Below are 19,963 nucleotides of genomic sequence, written 5' to 3' on the forward strand. Positions count from 1 at the left end.
CTGTCTCTCAAAATATCTTATTATACTGTATTCACCCTTCTTCCTGTAATGATGTGAGATGATAAAATGCCTAGGTGATGAGACGAAGCAAACTGAATGATGTAGGCATTATGACATAGTGTTAGGCCACTACCTTGGTCTTCTGACGTGTCAGAATGAGGATCATCGATGAAAGAAATTAAAGAAGATGCAAATAAATGGAAAGGTATTCTGTGTTCATGGATAGGAAGAATACTGTTAAAACGTCCATACTACCCAAAACAATCTAAAATTCAATGCAATCCTTATCTAATTGACAACGGCATTTTTTGCTGAAATAAAACAAACTACCCTAAAATGTGTATGGAGCTACAAAGATCTCAAATAGCCAAAGCAATTTTAAAAAAGAAAAACAAAGCTGGAGGCATCATGATTCTGGATTTCAAACTACATTACAAACCTACTGTAGTCAAAAACAACATGGTACTGGCATAAAAAAATAAATAGATCGATACAACACAGGAGAGTGCCCCAAAATAAACCCATGCTTATACGGTCAATTAATATACAAAAAAGGAACCCAGAATATACAGTGGGGAAAGGACAGTCTCTTCAATAAATGAAGTTGGGAAAACTGGACAGCCACATGCAAAAGAATGAAACCACACCACTTTCTTACACCACACACAAAAATCAACTCAAAAGGATTAAAGACTTGCACGTAAGACCTGAAACCATACAATTCCCATAAGAAAACATAGCCGGTAAGCTCCTTGACATCAACTTGGCAATGATTTTTTTTGATCTGACATTAAAAATAAAGACGGCAAAAGAAAAACAAGTGAAAAAGCTCCTGCACATCAAAGGAAACCACCGACAAAATGAAAAGGCAACCTACAAGATGAGGGAAGATATTTGCAAATCACCTTTGGGATGGGGTTAATAAGATCCAACATATATAAAGAACTCATACAACTTAACAGGAAAAAAGCAATCCCACTGAAAAACAGGCAGAGGATCTCAACAGACCACTTTTCAAAGAAGGTGGGCCAACAGGTCCATGAAAAGGTGCTCGGCATCACCATCACTAGGGAAGTCAGATCCACAGTATACCTCGCACCTGTTAGAGCGGCTGTCTCAAAGACAAGGAGTGACAGTGTTGGCAAGGACGTGGAACAAAAGGAATCTTTACACACTGTTGATGGGAATGTAAACGAGAGGTTCTTCAAAAAATTAAAAACAGAGAACTACCTTATGACCCAGCATTTCCACTTCAGAGTACTTATCCAAAGAAAATGAAAACACGAACTTGAAAAGATATCTGCACCCCCATGTTCACTGCAGCATTTTTTACAATAGCCAAGATATGGAAACAACCTAAGTGTCCACTGACGAATGAATGGTTAAAGAAAATACATATATTCCCTATACACATAATGCAATATTACTCAGCCATGAGAACGAAGGAAATCCTGCAATCTGTCACAACTGCATGAACCGAGAGGGCATTATGCAAAATGAAGTCAGACAGAAAAACACAAATACTGTGTGATCTCACTTACATGTGGAATCTAACAAAACAGAACAAAACTACGATAGATACAGAGAATGGACAGGTGGTTGCCAGAGGTGGGGGTGTGGGTGAAAGAGGTGAAGGTGGTCAAAGGGTACACACTTCCAGTTATATAACAAGTCCTGGGATGTGATGTCTAGCACATGACTGCAGTTAACACCGTATTGTGTATCTGAAAGCTGCTAAGAGAGTAAATCTTAAAAGTCCTCTCCACGAGAAAGAAAAATATCAACTGTGTGTGGTGATGGATGTTAACAAGACCTACTGTGATCATTTCATGATATATACATATATCAGATATGCTGTATGCCCGACATTAATAGAACGTCAAATAGAGCGCAATAAAAAATAAATAAATGCAACCTCTTTTAACAACAAAAATAAAAAAAGACTATCCAGAACAAAAAGGCAACCCACAGTATGGAAGAAATATTCGCAAATCAGGTATCTAAGATTAATAGCCAGAATATATAGAGAACCCCTACCTAAAACTCAATAAAAATACAAACAACCTGGTTCAAAATGGGCAAAGGACTTTAAATAGACACTTCTCCAAAGAATATATGCAAATGGCCGAGGCACGCATGAAAAGATGCTCAACATCACTAATCATTAGAAAAATGCAAATCAAAATTACGATGGGACAGCACCTCACACTCGCTGGGCGGCTAATATCACAAAGACAGAGGGGCGCCTGGGTTAAGCAACGGATTCTTGATTTTGGCCCAGGTCATGATCTCGGAGTCTTGCCTCGGGCTCTGCACTGGGCGTGGAGCCTGCTTAAGATTCTCTCTCCCTTTTTCTGCCTCTCCCCTGGCTCTCTTAAAAAGAAAAAACACCCAGAAATGTTGGCAAGGATGTGGAGAAACGGAACCCTCGTGCACCGCTGGTGGGAATGTAAAGTGGTGCAGCCACTCCAAAACAGGATGGAGGTTCCTCAAAAAGTTAACAACAGAACTACCCTACAACCCAGCAATTCCACTTCTGGATATATACACCCAAAAGAATTGAAAGCAGGATCTCAAAGAGCTATTTGTACACCCGTGTTCATCACAGCAGCATTCACAATGGCCAAAACATAAAAGCAACACTTGGGTTGCCAGTATAACGGGGTTGCCAGAGCCTGGGGGAAGGGAGAATGGGAATATGAGAAGTTATTGTTTAGGATGTATACAATCTCAGATTTACAAGATGAAAAGAGTTACAAGGTGGAAATGTCTGCACAACAATGTGAATGTATTTAATACCACTGAACTCCACAATGAAAATGGTTAATATAGTAAATTTTGTGTTATATGCATTTTCACACACACACACACACACACACACACACACACACACGAAACCAGGGGAAAAAAAGATGTCTACTTCTGTGACTGAAACCTTGAGTGACTTTTAAGCAAGCCTGAAGTTAGATAGGTAGCCACTGCCAATTAAGATTTTGTTTTAATAAGGGGGCAGAGAATGCCTAATATGAGAGTGAATGGAAAACACAATCCATCCCCTTGGACTCCAGGGAAAAAATCAGTGATGCTGACCAACCCAGAGCAGACCCCCCTCCCGCTACAGACCAACCTCTGAAGTCCCATCTCAAGTTCCCATCCAGTCTTGACCTACTGCCTTGTCAATGGCCTGGAGCCCTCAGGGACCTCTCACCGGTCCCTTCATGTGCCCACAAACCTCAGGGAATTACGCCATTCAGTGCAAAGCAGGACCCACCCTTTCCAACACTGCACTACCCTCTCCAACCCCTCATCCACACCCCATATACCAGGGAGCCCAAAGGAGAGAAGGAGGGGAAGACAGTAAATTCAAAAGCAGCACCTACTCAGAAGCCATGAATAAGGCCTGAAGGATGCTGTTCACGTAGCACGTGTTGCCCAGATTGATTAAACCAATCTTGCCCGTGTCTGACTTGGCCATGAGCCGGGGGTAGAAACCAGCCAGCTCACTCTTCTGCGAGGTCCAGGCATCCTGCCCCAGCAGCTGCTTGATGCGGTCTTCATTGGGAACATGGAGGTCCTGAGGAGGGAACAAGCCAGCAGGATGGTGGGGACCATGGTCAGCTCTAAATGTATCACTTCCTCTGGGAAGCCTTCTTGGACTCCAGCCTACCCCACCCCCACCCAAGCACAGGGCCCCACAAATGTTCCAGATATAGATGTTAACAGCCTTCTGCTTCCAAACTTATTCTAGGTTCTCATTTTGGCATGTGGGCCTTCTATATCACCTTTTGTGTCACAAGTGCCTTAGGAAGGTGTAAAATGCCCACTTTATAGATAAAAAAACTAAGATTCAGAGAAAAAAATTTTCCAGGGACATACAGACAATAAGCAAAGAATCTGTATATTCTTAGAGGAGCCCAGAGTATGACACACTCTAAGCAATGACAACACAGGCACACCGGCCAGATCTGACAATGTCAAGATCTCAGGCCTCGTCCTGACTCTTGTCCTAACTGCCTGGCAATACTCAGTGAGCCTCTCTGACTCCATTTCCACATTTGTCAAGTGAGGCCACGCCTACTTTACATCAGTCTGGCACTCCGTACTTTCACAGCTCTTGAGCACAGTGATGCTCCCGCCTGCCCTCCACCTTCCAGGTCTGCCATCCACTCCCCAGCACGATCCCACAGACAGGAGGGTGGGAGCGTCCCGGGGTCCTGAGATACGAGTCCTTGGTCAAGGGACCAGGGATTAGCACGCTTTCTTACTCATTCTTCTTTTTTATATTAAAACAGATGCACCTAAAAGAACATTCCCCAGCATGGGTTCTAATCTATTAAAAACAAACAAACAAACAAACAAAAACACCTAAACATAATACAGAGTTACTTAATAGCTTTAAATGACATTCCTCTAAGCCCTATCATTTCCAGATCCTGAGCACAGACCCTAGATTTTCCAAGCTTCCAGAATTTCAGACCAGCTTAGCACTGAAGGCCCTGGTCTCCCCAGCACACAGCATCTGGCCACAGCAGAAGGTCCAGGTCAAGCACTTCTGCACACTCATTTCCCACAAACATTTATCAGATCAGTCACCTCTCACAGATGATAAAAAAATATAGGAGCTGCCAAAAGCAAGATAAAAAGATACAGGCTTGGGGCCCCTAGGGTGGCATAGATGGTTAAGTGTCCGACTCTTGATTTCGCTCAGGTCATGATCTCAGGGGTCATGAAATGGAGCCCCACTTAAGATTCTCTCTCTCTCCCTCTCCTTCTGCCCCTCCCCATCTCTAAATTAAAAAAAAAGTGGGGGGGGGGGGGCTCACTATCTTCTTAGTCCCTCCTTTTTTTCTTCCTATTATCCCCTATCCAATCCCCACCCCGTACGCAACATGAACAAATAGGGACAAAAAGGCAGGAAGACAGAACCTCACGCATATGCACACACGCATGATGCAAAATTATCCACAGTAGAAAAAAAATGCCATTTTCCCCAAAGAAGGTGGCTTGGTACTGGTACAAAAATAAAACAGAACCATGAAATAAGTTTCAAGCTCCCCATGTGACATGCAACAGCTCCCTTAGCAAGAACCACAGCTCCCAGAGAAACTGCCTGAAAGAACTTTTCAGAATTTATTTATAAAGGAGCCTTGAAGAAGGATGTGCTCATAGAAAACATGTGAAAGTTTCATAAACAATAAAATCCTATGGATACTTTGCTGCCTTGCCTCTCACATCGGCTCACACCAAGAGGAATTCAAAGCCACAGGACAGAGGCAGCATATCTCCCTGGAGCCATATTCTCTAATATTCAAGGAAGAAAAACATTTGCATTAAAACAAATGTCTATAATTATGAAATATGTGCTTGAATCTCTGAGATAAAATGAGATTGTAGAGAAACACTGAGCTTGTGTCAGCCTGCTTGGGTAAGCAAGCCCCTTTCTAGGCTCAAGTACTTTGGAGGAAAGGTTGGAGAAGCCCACATCTGCTAGATGAAGCAGAGTCAGTCTGGTATGAGGCCCCCCCAGTCTGATCTTCCGACGTCCCTTCCACTCTGCTAACAAACTGCACACTCCCACACCTCTCCCTCTGATGCATCGGGAGGGGCCTCATCCTGCCAGTCCCCTCAAGGCCTCACTTCTATAATCCCTCTCTAGAAGACTTTCCAGGATCTTCTCAAGTGGGGTACACATGCGATCTACATCTATCTTAGAAAGTCTAGCTGCCTGCATTAGTGGTACCGGTATTTACAGATCCACTGTCCCCCGGATCGGGCCATAGCCCCCGCGTGAAAAGCCTGAGTCTCACTCAGTGCGGGTTTCCATCAGTGCCCAGCGCAGGGCCATGCTCCCTCCTCTTTATTCATGCCTCCATGACCGCACCCTTCACACGACAGTCATGTTCATTCACTCACAGGTATTTGCTGGGCACAGAAATGATAACATGGTCCCTGCCCACCAGAAGCTCACAAGCTAGCAGGAAAGAGTCACAGTCCCTTCCAACAAGTCAAAGCCCTGCCCCCTTTGCTCGTCTAGCCCCAGTGACAGGCAGCTCGTGATCTAGCAAGGTAGCTGCTTCTCTTACAGATTGGCTCTATTTAAAAGAAAATGCATTTTCCTCTTACGTTGGAAAAACCGAGAAGATCCAAGTAAATGCCGGAGGTTTCACTTAAAGTGTCAACTGACTCTCACTCATGGTAGATTGTTCCCTTGTGTGTTGTGTAATTTCTGGATTATAAACTCATCTTTAGCAGAATTTTATCTTTGTGACTTGAAAGCACTTTCATTTCTGTTTCTGCAAGGCAACTCTTGGGTATTACAAGTTAGTAACTACTTTTAAAGTGCGGGCTTGGGCTTAGGGGTCCCACAACCCCAAAGACAATGAGAACGTAAACTCCTAAACCCACATGAGAGCAAGCCAATGACGAAAAATTTTGTTCTTCCTAATCCAGAGTGCAGACCAATCCATAAAGGTTTCCTTGACATCTATTTGAGACCATCATTTTTCTAGATCACTCTTTTAACTAACAGTAAAGGCTTTGGGTGCTGGCTTACGTGGGCCTCTTAGTGCTAATAGCCTAGTGGAGCAGGCCCTAAGCATCACCTCCTGTCCCTACAAGCTCAAGTGGCTTAGTGACTACCGTTACACCCTTCCCCCCTCCCTCCCCACCACAGGGCAAAAGAGCATCATCTCTCACTTACCATTCTGGATTCCAGTTCTTGCTTCCTTTCTGGCCCTTGGGGATTCCCCATTACTTTCTTGCAAGCTCAGCTATGTACTTAAAAAGACGTTTGTTATATTTTAATAAGCATTTCTAGATGTTCTGTAGTGGGATGCTTTTCAGGTTATCTACCTGCTGTGCTACAGAAATGGAAGTCAGATCAGAGGTTCTATAAAGCACCACCACCTACCTAGACACCTTTCACCCGGCTCAGACCTGCCCTCTGTATCAGGCAATAGCAAAGGGCTCAGCAAACACACACCCTGCCTGTGTGTGTCTCCAACCACCTGCATGACTGCGCAAGTCACCAGGCCTCTCCAGTCTCATTTCCCTCATCCATGAAATTCAGGTAACAACAGTACCTGCTTCTTACTCCTTGTGTCTTGTGAGCATTAAAAAACAAAATATATGGAACACATTATCAAATGTGGCACTACCTACACATGTTATTGTCCTAGCACCTAGCAAGCCCAGGTCAGAAGCCCCTTCGTCCTTGCAGCCTCCTCCTCTAACTGGAGATGACCCTTCCCTTCTCTGGTCCTCACAGGAATGTCCTAAGCCACTTACATCAGAGTTACTTCTGTGCAAGCCTGTCACCCCACGAGGTCACAAGCTCCTCAGTGGAGGGGACTTGGTCTGCCTCATGCCTGTGTCCCCAGTTCCCAGCCTGGGTCTGGCACAAAGCAGGGCATCAGTAAAGCCATGTAAACACTTATAAACAATCCCTGCTCTGGAGTGCTCCAGCTAGGGGGGTAGACAGACACAGGCAGACAGTGACAACACATGACAAAGGGATGTGGGAACTATGGGAGCCCCAGAAAAGTCCTGACCCAGCCAGGGGTGGGGAGGGGGTATTGAGAGTTGTCAGGGAAGGCTGAGGGAGGTAACACTTGAGCAGAGCCTTCATGGATAAGATTCTATGGGAATCGGAGCTATCCAGGCAGAACAAGAGAAGGGTTTATAGTCAGAGAGAATGGCGTATGCAAAGGCTCGGAGCAATCATGAGCAATGACCCATCCGCAGAAAGGGCAGGTGGCTCAGTGTGCCTGAAGCACAGGATGGGCCAGGGGAGGTGACGGGAGACAGGCAGAGACCAAATGATGGGGGGCTGCCATTAACCTGTATTACGGCCTGAGCAAGGCCCAATCAGCACCCTTTTTGGAGCAGGGCAAGGAAGCAGGGGGAAGACTGTCACTCACCTTAATGGCCTCCATGACAGGCTCATACAGATCTGGGAAGCCTGGGAACCGGAAGACCATGCAGTGGACCAGCTCCGCCAGCTGCTCCAGGCAGCTGGTCCCCGAATTGGAGTCCTCCTTGACCAGAGAGGCCACCATGGGGGGGATGTGAGGGAGGAGCTGAGACAGCAGAGCAGAATTAGGCTCAGTACCATTTACTACCCGAGATGAGCTGGTGGTCAACGCCGAAAACACCCAGAGCTCCTCAAGGCAGAGAGGTCTGACCACCTGGCCACTGTCCCCTTGCCTACACAGAGCTCTGTACTATATAGACACGTGATTCTGTTTACAAGACATATGACCTTGGATATCCTACCTCAGTCTCTTCATCCGTTAAATGGAATATACAATTCCCTCCTCACAGTTGAGGGGTGGCCTGGGCCCAAGTCCCAGCTGTTAAACCACAGCCAACTGGCCTGCCAGAACAGCCTGAGGCCTGAGCGACCAGGGCTGCTCTTCTTCCCACCACCATTCTTTCACCAAACATTTAGTGTCAAACACTTCACCTTCACAATGACTTTATTTGGCAATTATTATCACCATTTTATAGATGAAGAAATTGAAGTTGGAGACATTATATAATTTACCAAGAACTTCCCCCATGTGTTATAGGAGAAGCCGATGTCTGACACAAAACCCATTTCTTTCCTCTGGCCTATAGAGTGCTAACTTTCAAACCCATGGGGGTGTTCTACCATAATGCCCCAAGGATGGACAGAGTCAGCCCACAAGAACCGGGATAAGGGAGCCCAGGAGAAGGATGGAAAGAAACAAGTATCTATCCAGTCCTTAGTATGCAGCAGGCTCTTGACAAATATCACCTCATCTAACCCTCTCCCACCATCCTAGGGGCTTACCCTGTTCCAAGTCCTGAGAGGTAAGCACCCGGCCCAAGGTCACCACATCTGGCAAATGGCGAAGATGGGACTCAACCCCCAGTACCCCAATCCCTTGTTCTGTGCTTTTCCCATTGCAGCAAATTGAAAAGCATGAAATTTCTGCCCTGACCAGGAGCCATCAGAATCTAGGGCCCCATCTGCAGGTCAGGCCTGAGGAAAAGAAGGCAAGAGAGTAGCCTCTCTCCCAAGCCCCCTCCCCCCCCACAAAGGGATGGCCCCAAAGATAACAGAAAGAGCCCTGAGCTGGAGGCCAGGCCTCCTGGGTGCTGGTTGGAAGCAGGGTATATCAGAAGGATACTGGGTCAAAAGTCAGACCAACTTAGACTCTTCCCTGCATGGCTCACCAGCTGTGTGTCTGGGACAAGGAACTTAACCTCCCTAAACTGCAGTTTCCTCAGCTGAAAAATGGAAAAAATTATAGAATTCCCTCTCTTAGGGCTGAACTGAGAGTTAATATACGTACTGTCTTTAGTACTATGCCTGGCACACACCAGGCACCTAAGCAACATCAGTCATCACCACTCTAGGGCTGTCACTCTACTGTGGGCCTATGGGGAAGCCATACCCATCCTCTGGCCTTAGTCTCCTGTCTGTAAAATGGAGTTTCAAGTCTCCTCCAGTCCTAACGTCCAGGACTTCAAGGTCTTGGGCTTCAAACCCCCAACCCCAATAGAGACAGCATGTCCAGACTCCAGCCAAACAAGTGGGGGATGGAAGACCGCCCCTCTTCAGGGCAGCACATAGGGCCCTTACCAGGTGGAAGGCCTCATGGGAGTGCTGGAAGGTCAGGAGCATGTACTTGAGGACAGACAAGGCAGCTCCCCGGACAATGGGGTATAGAAGCTTGGAGAAAACCTGGAAGAGAGTCCCTGGTCAGGAGTTTCCCACGCCTGGGCCCCAGAGGCCAAGCGCAGCCACAGACATGAGACGTGGTCAGACACACCAGAGCTGAAGGAGCAGACCCATGCAGGACCATGACACAGGTAGTCTTACAGATCTAGGTTGATGGACAGATGGATAGCAAGACAGATATCTGATAGGAGGGATGGAGGGATAGACAAACCAAAAGTGACACATATTCTTGAATGAGCAGAGGAATGAATGGGGGAAGTCTGAGGCCCAGTGAATTGTCCTGGGTCACAGCAAGCTTGGGTGGGAGCCCCAGTGCTCTGCCTCCCAGACCCACACTGTCCCTGGCAAGAGCTAAGTGGGAAAAGCCATAAACCAGGGCCAGGACAGGGGCCCACCAACCTTCTCAATTTTGGCGAGTGAAACCTCAATCAAGATGCTGAACTTCTTAACAGCGGCCAGGCCCTTCAACAGTGCAATGATCCACTTGTCAATGTTCTTCCCCAGGGGCCACGACACCCAGTCGATCATCCTGGAGAGGGGAGTGACAATGACACAAAGACCAGGGAGGCCCAAATGCCTCGGTGGGAGCAGCCCTGGGACAAGCTATAATGTCCTGAGACCCCATGCTAACCCACACCTTCACAGAGCAGCCCTGGGGTCTGTGGGATGGACAAGACACCTCTGAGAACTGCAAATGAGGCCAGCACAGGCATCTGGCAGACTCTGAGGCTTCCAGCCCAGCAGGAGGGCAACCTGACCCTCTCAACACCCCAGACCTCACCCCACACAGTAGGCTGCAGTGGCAGAACAGGGCTTTGGGCAGTCTCTGCCTGGACCATGGGGCCCAACAGCAGGAGATCACTGCCCCACACCCCCACCACACTGGAAGCTTTGGCTCCAGCAAACCCTTGCCTGTGACCTAGGACCAGTCCCTCTCTCTAGCTTCGGTTTCCTCCTCTGTAAAATGGGGACAATACCTACCTCAGGGTTGTTGTTGTGTGGATTAAAAGTTAACTCTCACAGTATTCGCTCTGCACCACGCATTATTCCATCTGCCTTACATGTATTAACCCATCTGACCCCCACAAGATAATGCTTCTGCGCGCAGAGCACGAAGCTGCCGCATAGTACATGCCCAGGAAAATGGCATTATATCATTATTTTTAGACTCATAAGACTATGCTATAAAGAGATAGAACAATGACAGAGCAAAGTAATAGTAATTATGATGACCATAGCTACCATCATTGCTCTAAACACTTAATACGTGTATTATCCCATTTTATCTAATCTTTGCAACAACCCTGTAAGATGGGTTCAATTACACTGCATCTTATAAATGAGGAAGCAGAGGCCTACAGAAGTGGAGTAACTTGCCCAAAGTGACACAGGCAAAAAGCAGTAGAGCCAGGATCTGCACCCAACCAGCCTACCTCTAGAGCCCACACTCTAAACGCACTAAAGACAAGAAATCCAAGAAGGCCTAATGGAGATGGGAGATCTGCACACAGGTATGGAAAGCATGGCGGGGGAGGCATGCCAGGTGAATGGAATCTACAAAGCCAAAGGCAGGAGGGAAGGCAGCATATTCTGGGATCACTGGATAGGCAGGTGTGGCTAGATCACAGGTGCGATGACATTCAAATGAAATGAGAGAATGTGCAAAAGCTGTGAGCTAAAAAGCACCCAAATTCCATTTATCATACCTACCAAACTCAAAAAGCACTTTGTAACATACTCTCAACTTCTAGTATGACCCCATGGAAGCCTGACAACTATCTTATACCATCTTTGCTATTACAGAGGGGGAAACTGAGGCTCAGAGAAATCATTGACTTGTCCAGGATCAGACAGTTGGCACCCAACCTGAGAGCATCACTAGGGAAAGGTTCTTTGCATCTCCCACATCCAGCCCTGGGCCAGGCACAGAGCACGGCTCAAGAAAGGGTGGATGAATGAAAAAAGCATGAGGTCCTGGGCCTTCTGACACTAAGGCTAGCCCAGCAACCCCACCCAGTGGAAGGAGAGAGAGAGACCTGACCACAACCCGGCCCTCAGCCCACCTGCTGATGGCAGTCAGCATCTGAGAGTCTGTCACACTGTCATCATTGCTGAGGTTCCGGACGACGCCATCCATAAGCTCCAACGGTAGGTGCTGGACCACGCTGGCCAGGGCACTAGACGGCGGCTCCTCCTCTGGAACAGTGTGGGAACTGGGATGAGCTCAGCAAGGCAGGTAGGCTCCTTATCTCCCCCAATCCCCCCATGCCCTCATGCTGCCAAGGAACTAGACACACTGGGGCCACCTCCCCACCTCCTACAACATCACAGCCTCCGATCCCACCTTAGCTTATTTGCTCAGCAAACCTTCACTGCCATGGCTTGGGGCCCAGCTCTGTACTAAGCACAGACAAAAGCACTACCTCCCACCCCCAGCTGTGCCTATATAGGCAAAGGCTGTAAGAAAGGGTAACACTGGAGCTGGCAAGAACAGATAGAAGGGTTGTGTGACTTGAGGGGAGGGAGGACATTCCAGATGGGAACACACAAAGGCCTAGAGGTGAAAAAGAACATTTAGTTATCAAAACGCGCTGTCCAACTGGATAAGTGCTTATACACCGGCTCTTGGTTCCTTCTCCTACCTGTGCTCTCTCTTCCTTTCAACTGAATAGCCCTATAATCGGGAAAAGCACAGACCTTACTTTGCTCGTTTATACTGTAGTCCAAGGACCACAGCTGTCAATGGAGGACCAAGAGTTTACATTTCAGAGTTGACATGTACAGGCTCCATCCGGTGTCCAGAACTTCACCTCTGCCTGCCCTGAACACCTTGCCCCTGCTGCTGCCCAGCTCTCAAAACCTGAATCAAAGGTCACCACTTCTACAGAACCCACCTGACCCAAAGAACATGATGACATCCCCCCCACCCCTTTCTGTTGTCTCACTCAGCCCTGGTCCTCCTCCTGGCCAGCTTGATCTGGGTCCGCTCCTCCATTTGTGCCCAGCACCCACCACAGTATGGGACTCACGGCAGGAGCTCAGGATGAGCCCTGCTAATTAAGGAACATCGCATTCCCCCACCTGTGCATTAGCCGCCCCCCCTCCCCCACACACACACCATACTCGGACATGGGCACGCCAAGCACAAGTCACTGCACATGCAGACCTGCCCGGCGCACCTCCGGCCCCTAGCGCGCACGCGCTCCCGCCCCAGTCCACACGCACCTGTGCAGGAGATGACGGCGAACAGCTCCTTCAGGCAAGGCAAGATGGCGGCGGGCTGGGCGCGCCACAGCTGCGCCAGGAGCCCGCTCACCTGCTGGGCCTGCTCCAGGAACTCCACGGCGCCCTCCTCGCCCTCGGCCGGGCAGCGGAAGCGGCCGAGGCAGCGCACCAACTGCTGGCAGAAGAGCAGCCGGTGCGGGCCGTCGGGGACGCAGCGCGGGTGTCGCGCCAGCAGCCGCGCCACCTGCGCACAGACGGCCGGCCCCGGGCGCTCGCACACCGTGCGCAGCACCTCCCGCCGCAGCAGCGCGAACACCTCATCGGCTGCGGGTCCCTCGGGCAACAGCTGCAGGCCGAGCTGCACGCAGGCGAGCGCGCGGGCGCCCGGCGGGCCGGCGCCCCCCTGCAGCAGGCGAAGCACGCGGCGCGCACTGAAAAACTCGGCGAAGACTTCCGGGTGGTGGCGACCGGCCACGTGCAGCAGCTGGCAGCCCACGCGGCGGGGCAGTTCATCGGCTCCGCCCACGTAGAGGCGCGTGCCCAGCGCCAGCAGCGCCAGGCACTGCTCTCGCTCCAGCGGCTGCCGCGCCGCCTCCAGCACGCGCCGCACCAGCCCCTGCTTCACACTTGCGGGGTACGAGGACGTCACCACCGCCTCCAGGATCTTGTCCATGGCGCCACGCTGCAGGAGACAGGGAACAGGGTCACATTGGGCCCAACAGATCCAGTTCCCCAGATAGTCCCCTGCACTAAGACCTGGGGCTAGCAACCACCTTTCCGGGCCTCAGTTTCGTCACCTGTGAAATGGGGAGAGGATACCTCACGGGGAGGTATTGCAATGAAGTAAAGCGCAATGCCTGGCATGGGATGAGCCCCCAGGGAGTTGTGGTTATTGCTGATGAGCGCCTTCAATCTCACGAAGGCAGTATCTGAACCTTCCACCCCTTCCCCCACTCTTGCCCTTCTCTCCCCAGCCCTCCTTGGTGACCTCATCCACTCGTGGGGCTGGTAGGAGCTGGATATAGAAGCTGCTGTCCAGAATCTTGGCCAAGTCCTGTCCTGTCCTGTCAGGGAAGATGAGAGGGAGCACACACAAAATCACACCTCCAGCGAGGCAGGGCAGGCTTAGGGTCCCAAGGAAGGGTGGACAGGGAGATCCCTGCACCCTTTATTCTGCCCCAAATCAACTTCTTGCTGTTTCCCAAGTGATCTACACCTTTCCATGGCTCCACTTCTTTGTGTATGCTGTGCCTTTTGCCTGAAACATCCTATCTCCCCAGACCTCCACCACCACCACCACCACCACCACACGCTCACAAACTCCTGTTTTCCTTCAAAGCTTACCTCAAACAAGCTGTTTTCAATTAGAACATCCCTCACCCTCCGTTCCTACAGCCACCTGTGGCTTATTCCTCCATTACAGTTGGGATCACATAATTCCTTCCAGTGAAGCAGAGCATATTGTGTCTGTGGCCTGGCCCTGCCTCCAGGCCTAGCTCCACAGCCTTGCTCGCTCAAGGCCCTGCCTGCCCCTCCCCAGCCTGAGCCCACACCAGCCCCTCACTCTTGACGCACTGTGTTCTCCCTGCCACTGGGCCCTTTGCATAAGTTCTTCCCTCCCCTCCTTGCTTGACTCACCCTGCAGACTTCAGCTCAAACTCACTTCTTAAAGGAAGACTTGCCTAACCTCTGTTTGGATCAAACATGTCTGTTAATTTCAGAGCACCTTGTCCTCCATTGCAGGACTTATGATTCCTTGGTTGGAGTCAGCCTCCTTCACTATACTATATAGGTTCCTGAGGGCAGGAACCATGTCAGTCTTATTCACTCACCTAGCCCAGTGCCTGGCACATAGTAGGCATTTGTTGAAGACGCAAATGCAAAATATGGTGTGAGTTACTGCTACCTTATTCCTCTGAGCATAGTAGCCTTCCCTTTGCCTTTCCTCTCCCTTCGGGCAGTTTCCTGGAAGCCTTTCTCCCAAGCTGACCCACTTTTACTCCTGATTCTCATCCTGGTTCACAGAGGTAAAGCTTGTCCTCTTCATATCCAACTTTCAGCTACAAGAAGACAGAGCCATTTCTTCTTTGTTTAATCCTACTCTAGGCAGGACCTGATATAAAGTCCAGCATACAGTAGGTGTTTAAACTTACTGGCTCAGCAAGAACTATTCTTGAGACCTGGAGTTGGTGTGGAGACAAGCCATACATTTACTAAATGAGGGGCCAGAAACTTTTATTCAGAACCACAGATACCGTGGGATCCGGACACTGTGCTAGGCCCTGTGGAGATGCTCCGTTCTCTGTCCTAGCTCTTGGCTGAGACCAAGCTTCCATTATTGCATGTGTTAAAAGCAATGGGCCCATTTGTTTGTCTCTCTCACCAGGCTGTGAGCTCCCCAAGGCAGGGACTAGGACTTATTTCTCAATGGCTGGCAACTCTGAGATTACTGTGGGTGAAGCCAGAGTACAGATCAGTGGTTCCCAAACACTGGCTTCGCTGCCTCAGAACCACCTGGTAACTTAGCACAAATTCATGTGGCCAAGGGCCACTCCGAGCCTCCTCGAATAGCGTGTTAAACTCTTTCAACTCTGAATGAGGTTCATCTGGAAATGAAGTCCGCTTACCATCCCTGTTACTTACGCTGAGTCTGTTTCCACCCTGCAGGGCTGTTGTTAAAGCAAATATAAAGTCCTCGGCATGGTGCTGGGCACAGGGAAGTGCTCAATGAATCAGTCCCCTTCGATTTAGAAGCAAAGCCCTTGCCCTTAGGAACTTCCACTCTGGTGGTGGAGGCAGACATGTTGGTAAAAATGGTAAAAAATGCCTTTACATGGGTCTTTAAAAACTGGTCTCCCATTACCCCTGGTCTTCTCTTTCCTAGGCAGTGCTTGCGACCAACCTCCCTTGTAGACCAGCCCTGCAAGCCCCTACTCCTGCCCTCCAGGCTAGTGGACTTAATATGCTTTCAACCCAGGATGCCAAGAAATCCTGTTATTCAGGCAGCCAAGAAGAAACCCTAATCGATGGGATATTGACATCATGTGTGCAGGAAGAGGACCTGGGGGCAGGCAGAAATGGAGTTCTGGGGCTAGGAAGGTTCTGGAAGTGGAAAGAAAAACAGACTAGGAATGGCGAGTCTTACATTCTAGTGTGACCTTGGGCAAATTTTATTCTAGTCTTGCAACTCATTATGTGACCTTGAGCAAATCACATCATGAGCCTCTTTTCTGTTCTGTAAAATGGGGTAAGTGATATCAGGTTGAACCACATGAAAGCAAAGGAGCAGATATTGGCAATTTCATATCATTCTACCCGATACCTTTGCACCTGGCAGCTGGAAGCCCAGCAGTGGTGCCATTCTGTGAGGGCTGTGATCTCCGAGGCCAACCATGCAGCCTCCGTGCAGTCCGTGGCCTGGCCACTCCAGGCAAGCCCTGCCTACCTGCCCCCACTCCCACACAGGCAGTCTGAGGTCAGCTGTCACCATAGTCACCAACTAAAGCCACTCAATATCTTGGGTGCATTCATGCAAAAGGATTTTAGAGGCTTGGAGCTCACCTGACCTCATCACGAGCCACAGAAGGGAGGCAGGACCAGGCCTGATTTCCCTAGGGCACTCATGGGAAAGGGAGGATCAACATGGGAGAGGGACAGAGCCTTGACAGAGTGGGATAAGAACCTGTACTTGGTCTCCCTGGGGGAGGAAGCAGCAGACTGCCAGCATTCCTCAGGGGAGGGTGGATTATTCCTCTAGGCTCTGGACAGGAGACGGCCTGTGGACACTGGCTCTGACCCAGAGACAGCCGCCCCGCACCAAGCTCAGCAGCGTCCAGCAGCACACAGCGGCCGTGTCATCCCTTAGCAGAGCCCGCATGAAAAGCATGAGACCCAGGTTCTCTGCTTCTGAATCACCGGGTGACCTTGGTTGAGTCCTTGCCAGGCTCCTCAGCTTTTTCACCTGGAAAATGGGGACCATTTCAGCCCTGACAGGGAAAGGGACAAGGTATAAAAAAGATGAAGGCTGGGACAGTCATGAGTCTATTCTTGGGCCATCTGGCACCAAGTGGGGAAACAGACACTGTTAGGCAAGGAGACAAGCAGAAACACACTCCTGATCTCGCCAATTCTCCCGGTAATTTCATCCCTCACTGCCAACTTAGTATTTCCCCCTGAACTCCAGCAGCCCCCAAGATCAGCTCCTCTTTACTTCTTGCCTGGACTAGCGCGGTAGCCTTCTAACCCCATCTCCTCATTCCCTCCCTCAATCCATCTTCCAACAGAGGTACGCAGAATAGAGTCCAGCCTTCGAATCTAGCCCAGGCACTATGCCCCATGGTGCCCACAGCCTTAAGGCAGGTGATCTTTCACCGTTCTGAGCCTCTGAGCCCCCAAATGGGAGATGACCACCGGACCACCCCTTAGCCTTTCCCACCCAATGCCGCTGCTCTTCCCCCAAGCCCTTGGCTTATATCTCTCATTGCTGGCATGACAGCCTGAGAGTCCCAGCAACACCCAGTCTGCTCCAGGGCACACAGTAAGCATATAGGAACATCACGATCTCTCCCCTGGAAGGCCCAGATCCCTTTATCTGTCCCTTTTGGATGACCCTCCACATTTCCACTGTGTATTGACAGATCTCTGTTCTTGCATGGTGAAGCCTGACTCATCTCCACCACCCCCAAAGCACCGCGTCTGTGTGTGTGTGTGTGTGTGTGCGTGCGTGTCCAATGCCCTGCTCCCCAATTCAGGCTTCCTCATCCCTCCCAGGTCTCTGTGACCCACCCTGCAAACACGGTCAGATTAATCTCCTGAGATGGTAAGTTCCATCTTGCCATGCCCTGCTCAGAACTCTCAAGGCTCCACAGCCCCTTCAGCATGAGATCTGAACTCCTGAGCTTGACATTCAAGCCCTTTCTGTGACACTTGGCTGATGGCGGGCAGGGGTGGACGTGAACTTGACAAACACTGTTTGGTGACAAATCTGAAGGAATATGGGCAGTGGGCTTTTCCTGCTGGCCACCTTTTGGTGATGTCCTCTCTGCTGGGAAAGGCTTCTCCCTCTTCTGGCAAATTCTGACTCATCCTCCAAGGCCCAGGTCACATGCCCCCTCCTCTGGGAAGCCTTTCCTAACCCCCCTGCAGTCTAAGTCTCTGAGCTTCCCAAGGCCCTCTTTGCTTTTCTCATCCCTCAGCAGTGTCACTGGATTCTATGTCTATCTCCCTCACCAGGCTGGGACCTCCTTTGGAAGGAGGTCCAATCCCCTATCTGTGCCCAGTGCCCAGCACAGGACCAGGCACAGAGGTGAAGGAGTGCTAAGTGGCCAATGGGAGATATGTGACAGCAAGATGAGATAAAACTAAAGCTATCACCAGAAAAGCACCTTCCAGGGACTGGCCCAGTCACTGCCAGGTGGTCCTGCATATCCATAACCCTGACACTCAAACATTAGCCAAGAAAGTCCCTACAGAGGTCACTGGACAGGACTGAGTGAGGATTTAGCCATTTAGAAATGACTCAAACAACCAAAACTGAAGGAAAGGAAAGGAAAGGAAAGGAAAGGAAAGGAAAGGAAAGGAAAGGAGAAAAAAAAAAAAAAAAAAAAAAACCTGTCCCTGGTTATCCCTCAGGTCAAAAACTCACAGAATCTCATAGGACAGGGAGGGGGCTTCAGCACTCAACCCCTCCCTACTCCAGAGCACAGATGACCCTCCAAGCCCCAACTCAGCACCTAAGAGCTGAGGAGCCCATTTCTTCTCCTCTCTTATCCTCACATCCAGTCTACCTCCTCTGACTCCCCTGGGTGCCCGAGCCACCTGGGGAGCACTAGACTGTCCCTCTCGGCAACCCCCTACCCAGGTCTCTGGACAGCAGCATCTGTCTCTGAATTTTTTTAACTGAATTTCTTCTCCCCAAGGCAGCCCTGGGAAGGATCCCCTTGCTCTCCCACTGGGAGGCCCTTGTCTGGGCCACCAAATTGTCTGCTAGAAAGAAAGAAAGGGTTTTACTGGTAAAAAGCAACTGCTCTTTAACTGAAGCGGAACGGGAGGAGAGAGCATGTATTCCCTTCTCAGGAACCCACCACAATCACCCATCCCTTCTGGGGCCACCCCTCACATACTTAAGATAGCCACGTCCCCACCCCCACACCAGGCTTTCTGGAAGGGCGGGCACCAGGCTAACACAAGGAGTCTCAAGTCTTGTAGGGGGGTACGCCTGACCAAGCATGCTGAAAAGAGCAAAAGCCCATTCCAAGCGGTTGCAACCTCTTGGCCCCCCAGGTTATGCCCTATCTTAGCCCCACCCCTCCTTCCAGTTATACCGGTGCACTGGCACCCAGCCCAGGTGGGAGCTGCGGACCCCACGAAAGGCCGGTGAGCTTCATTGTATTGGGAGAGAGGGAGGGATCACCTCCAAACACAATTGATGAAGGAGGTGGAAGCCCAGAGAGGGGCAGCTACTCGCCCAAGGTCACACAGCGAGGCCCAAGATGCACCTAGACCTCCCTTCTCCCAGCCCCAAACTCTCAGAGCCCTTCGCGCGTGCCCAAGGCTCTCGAACCGCCCGGGTGCAGACACTCCCTCCCTACAACCTGCCCACACGCCCCCGGCCCCCTTACCTCTGGGACTTCGGTGGCCCCGGCCTCAGAGCCGGCTCCTGGGCGGGGCGCTCAGGCCTGGCAGGACTAGGCTAGGCCAGGCTAGGTCAGGGCGAGTCCTCTGCTCCCCCTGGAGTGGGGACGCCCTCCGCCAGGTCCCAGCCGGCAGGGATGCTGCATTCACTGCAAAGTCCAAACTCCCCACCCAGCTCTGCACAAGCTTGAACCCAGGGAGCCCGAGTCAGCCGCTCCGCCGCTGGGCTGCGGGGCTGCGGGACCAAGCGTGGGGAGTGGCGAGGTGCGGGAAACGGGGAGGAGCCGGAGCGGGGCCACCCCGCGAACCGCCACTCAGGCCGCGTCCCCTTTAAGGCCAGCCGGCCTGAGATCTGGAGGGGGCGAGGCGGGGAGCTGGAGGGCTCACTGCAATGCC

General features: G+C 50.4%; 1 protein-coding gene across 1 annotated transcript in view; it reads right to left on the reverse strand.

Moving 5' to 3' along the window:
• USP35 (ubiquitin specific peptidase 35) overlaps window positions 1–19,887 on the reverse strand; it is a 54,708-nt gene extending 34,821 nt beyond the window's left edge. The window contains exons 1-7 of the mRNA XM_026518190.4: window positions 19,555–19,887; window positions 12,935–13,616; window positions 11,773–11,905; window positions 10,109–10,238; window positions 9,611–9,712; window positions 7,920–8,078; window positions 3,381–3,574 (exon numbers count right to left, since the gene is read on the reverse strand). Of these exons, the coding sequence (XP_026373975.3) occupies window positions 3,381–3,574; window positions 7,920–8,078; window positions 9,611–9,712; window positions 10,109–10,238; window positions 11,773–11,905; window positions 12,935–13,607 (1,391 nt within the window). The 5' untranslated portion in view covers window positions 13,608–13,616; window positions 19,555–19,887. The remainder of the gene's footprint in view (window positions 1–3,380; window positions 3,575–7,919; window positions 8,079–9,610; window positions 9,713–10,108; window positions 10,239–11,772; window positions 11,906–12,934; window positions 13,617–19,554) is intronic.
• Window positions 19,888–19,963: the final 76 nt, after the last annotated feature.

This window comes from Ursus arctos, unplaced genomic scaffold (assembly GCF_023065955.2).
Source record: "Ursus arctos isolate Adak ecotype North America unplaced genomic scaffold, UrsArc2.0 scaffold_22, whole genome shotgun sequence".
NCBI classification, from domain to species: domain Eukaryota; kingdom Metazoa; phylum Chordata; class Mammalia; order Carnivora; family Ursidae; genus Ursus; species Ursus arctos.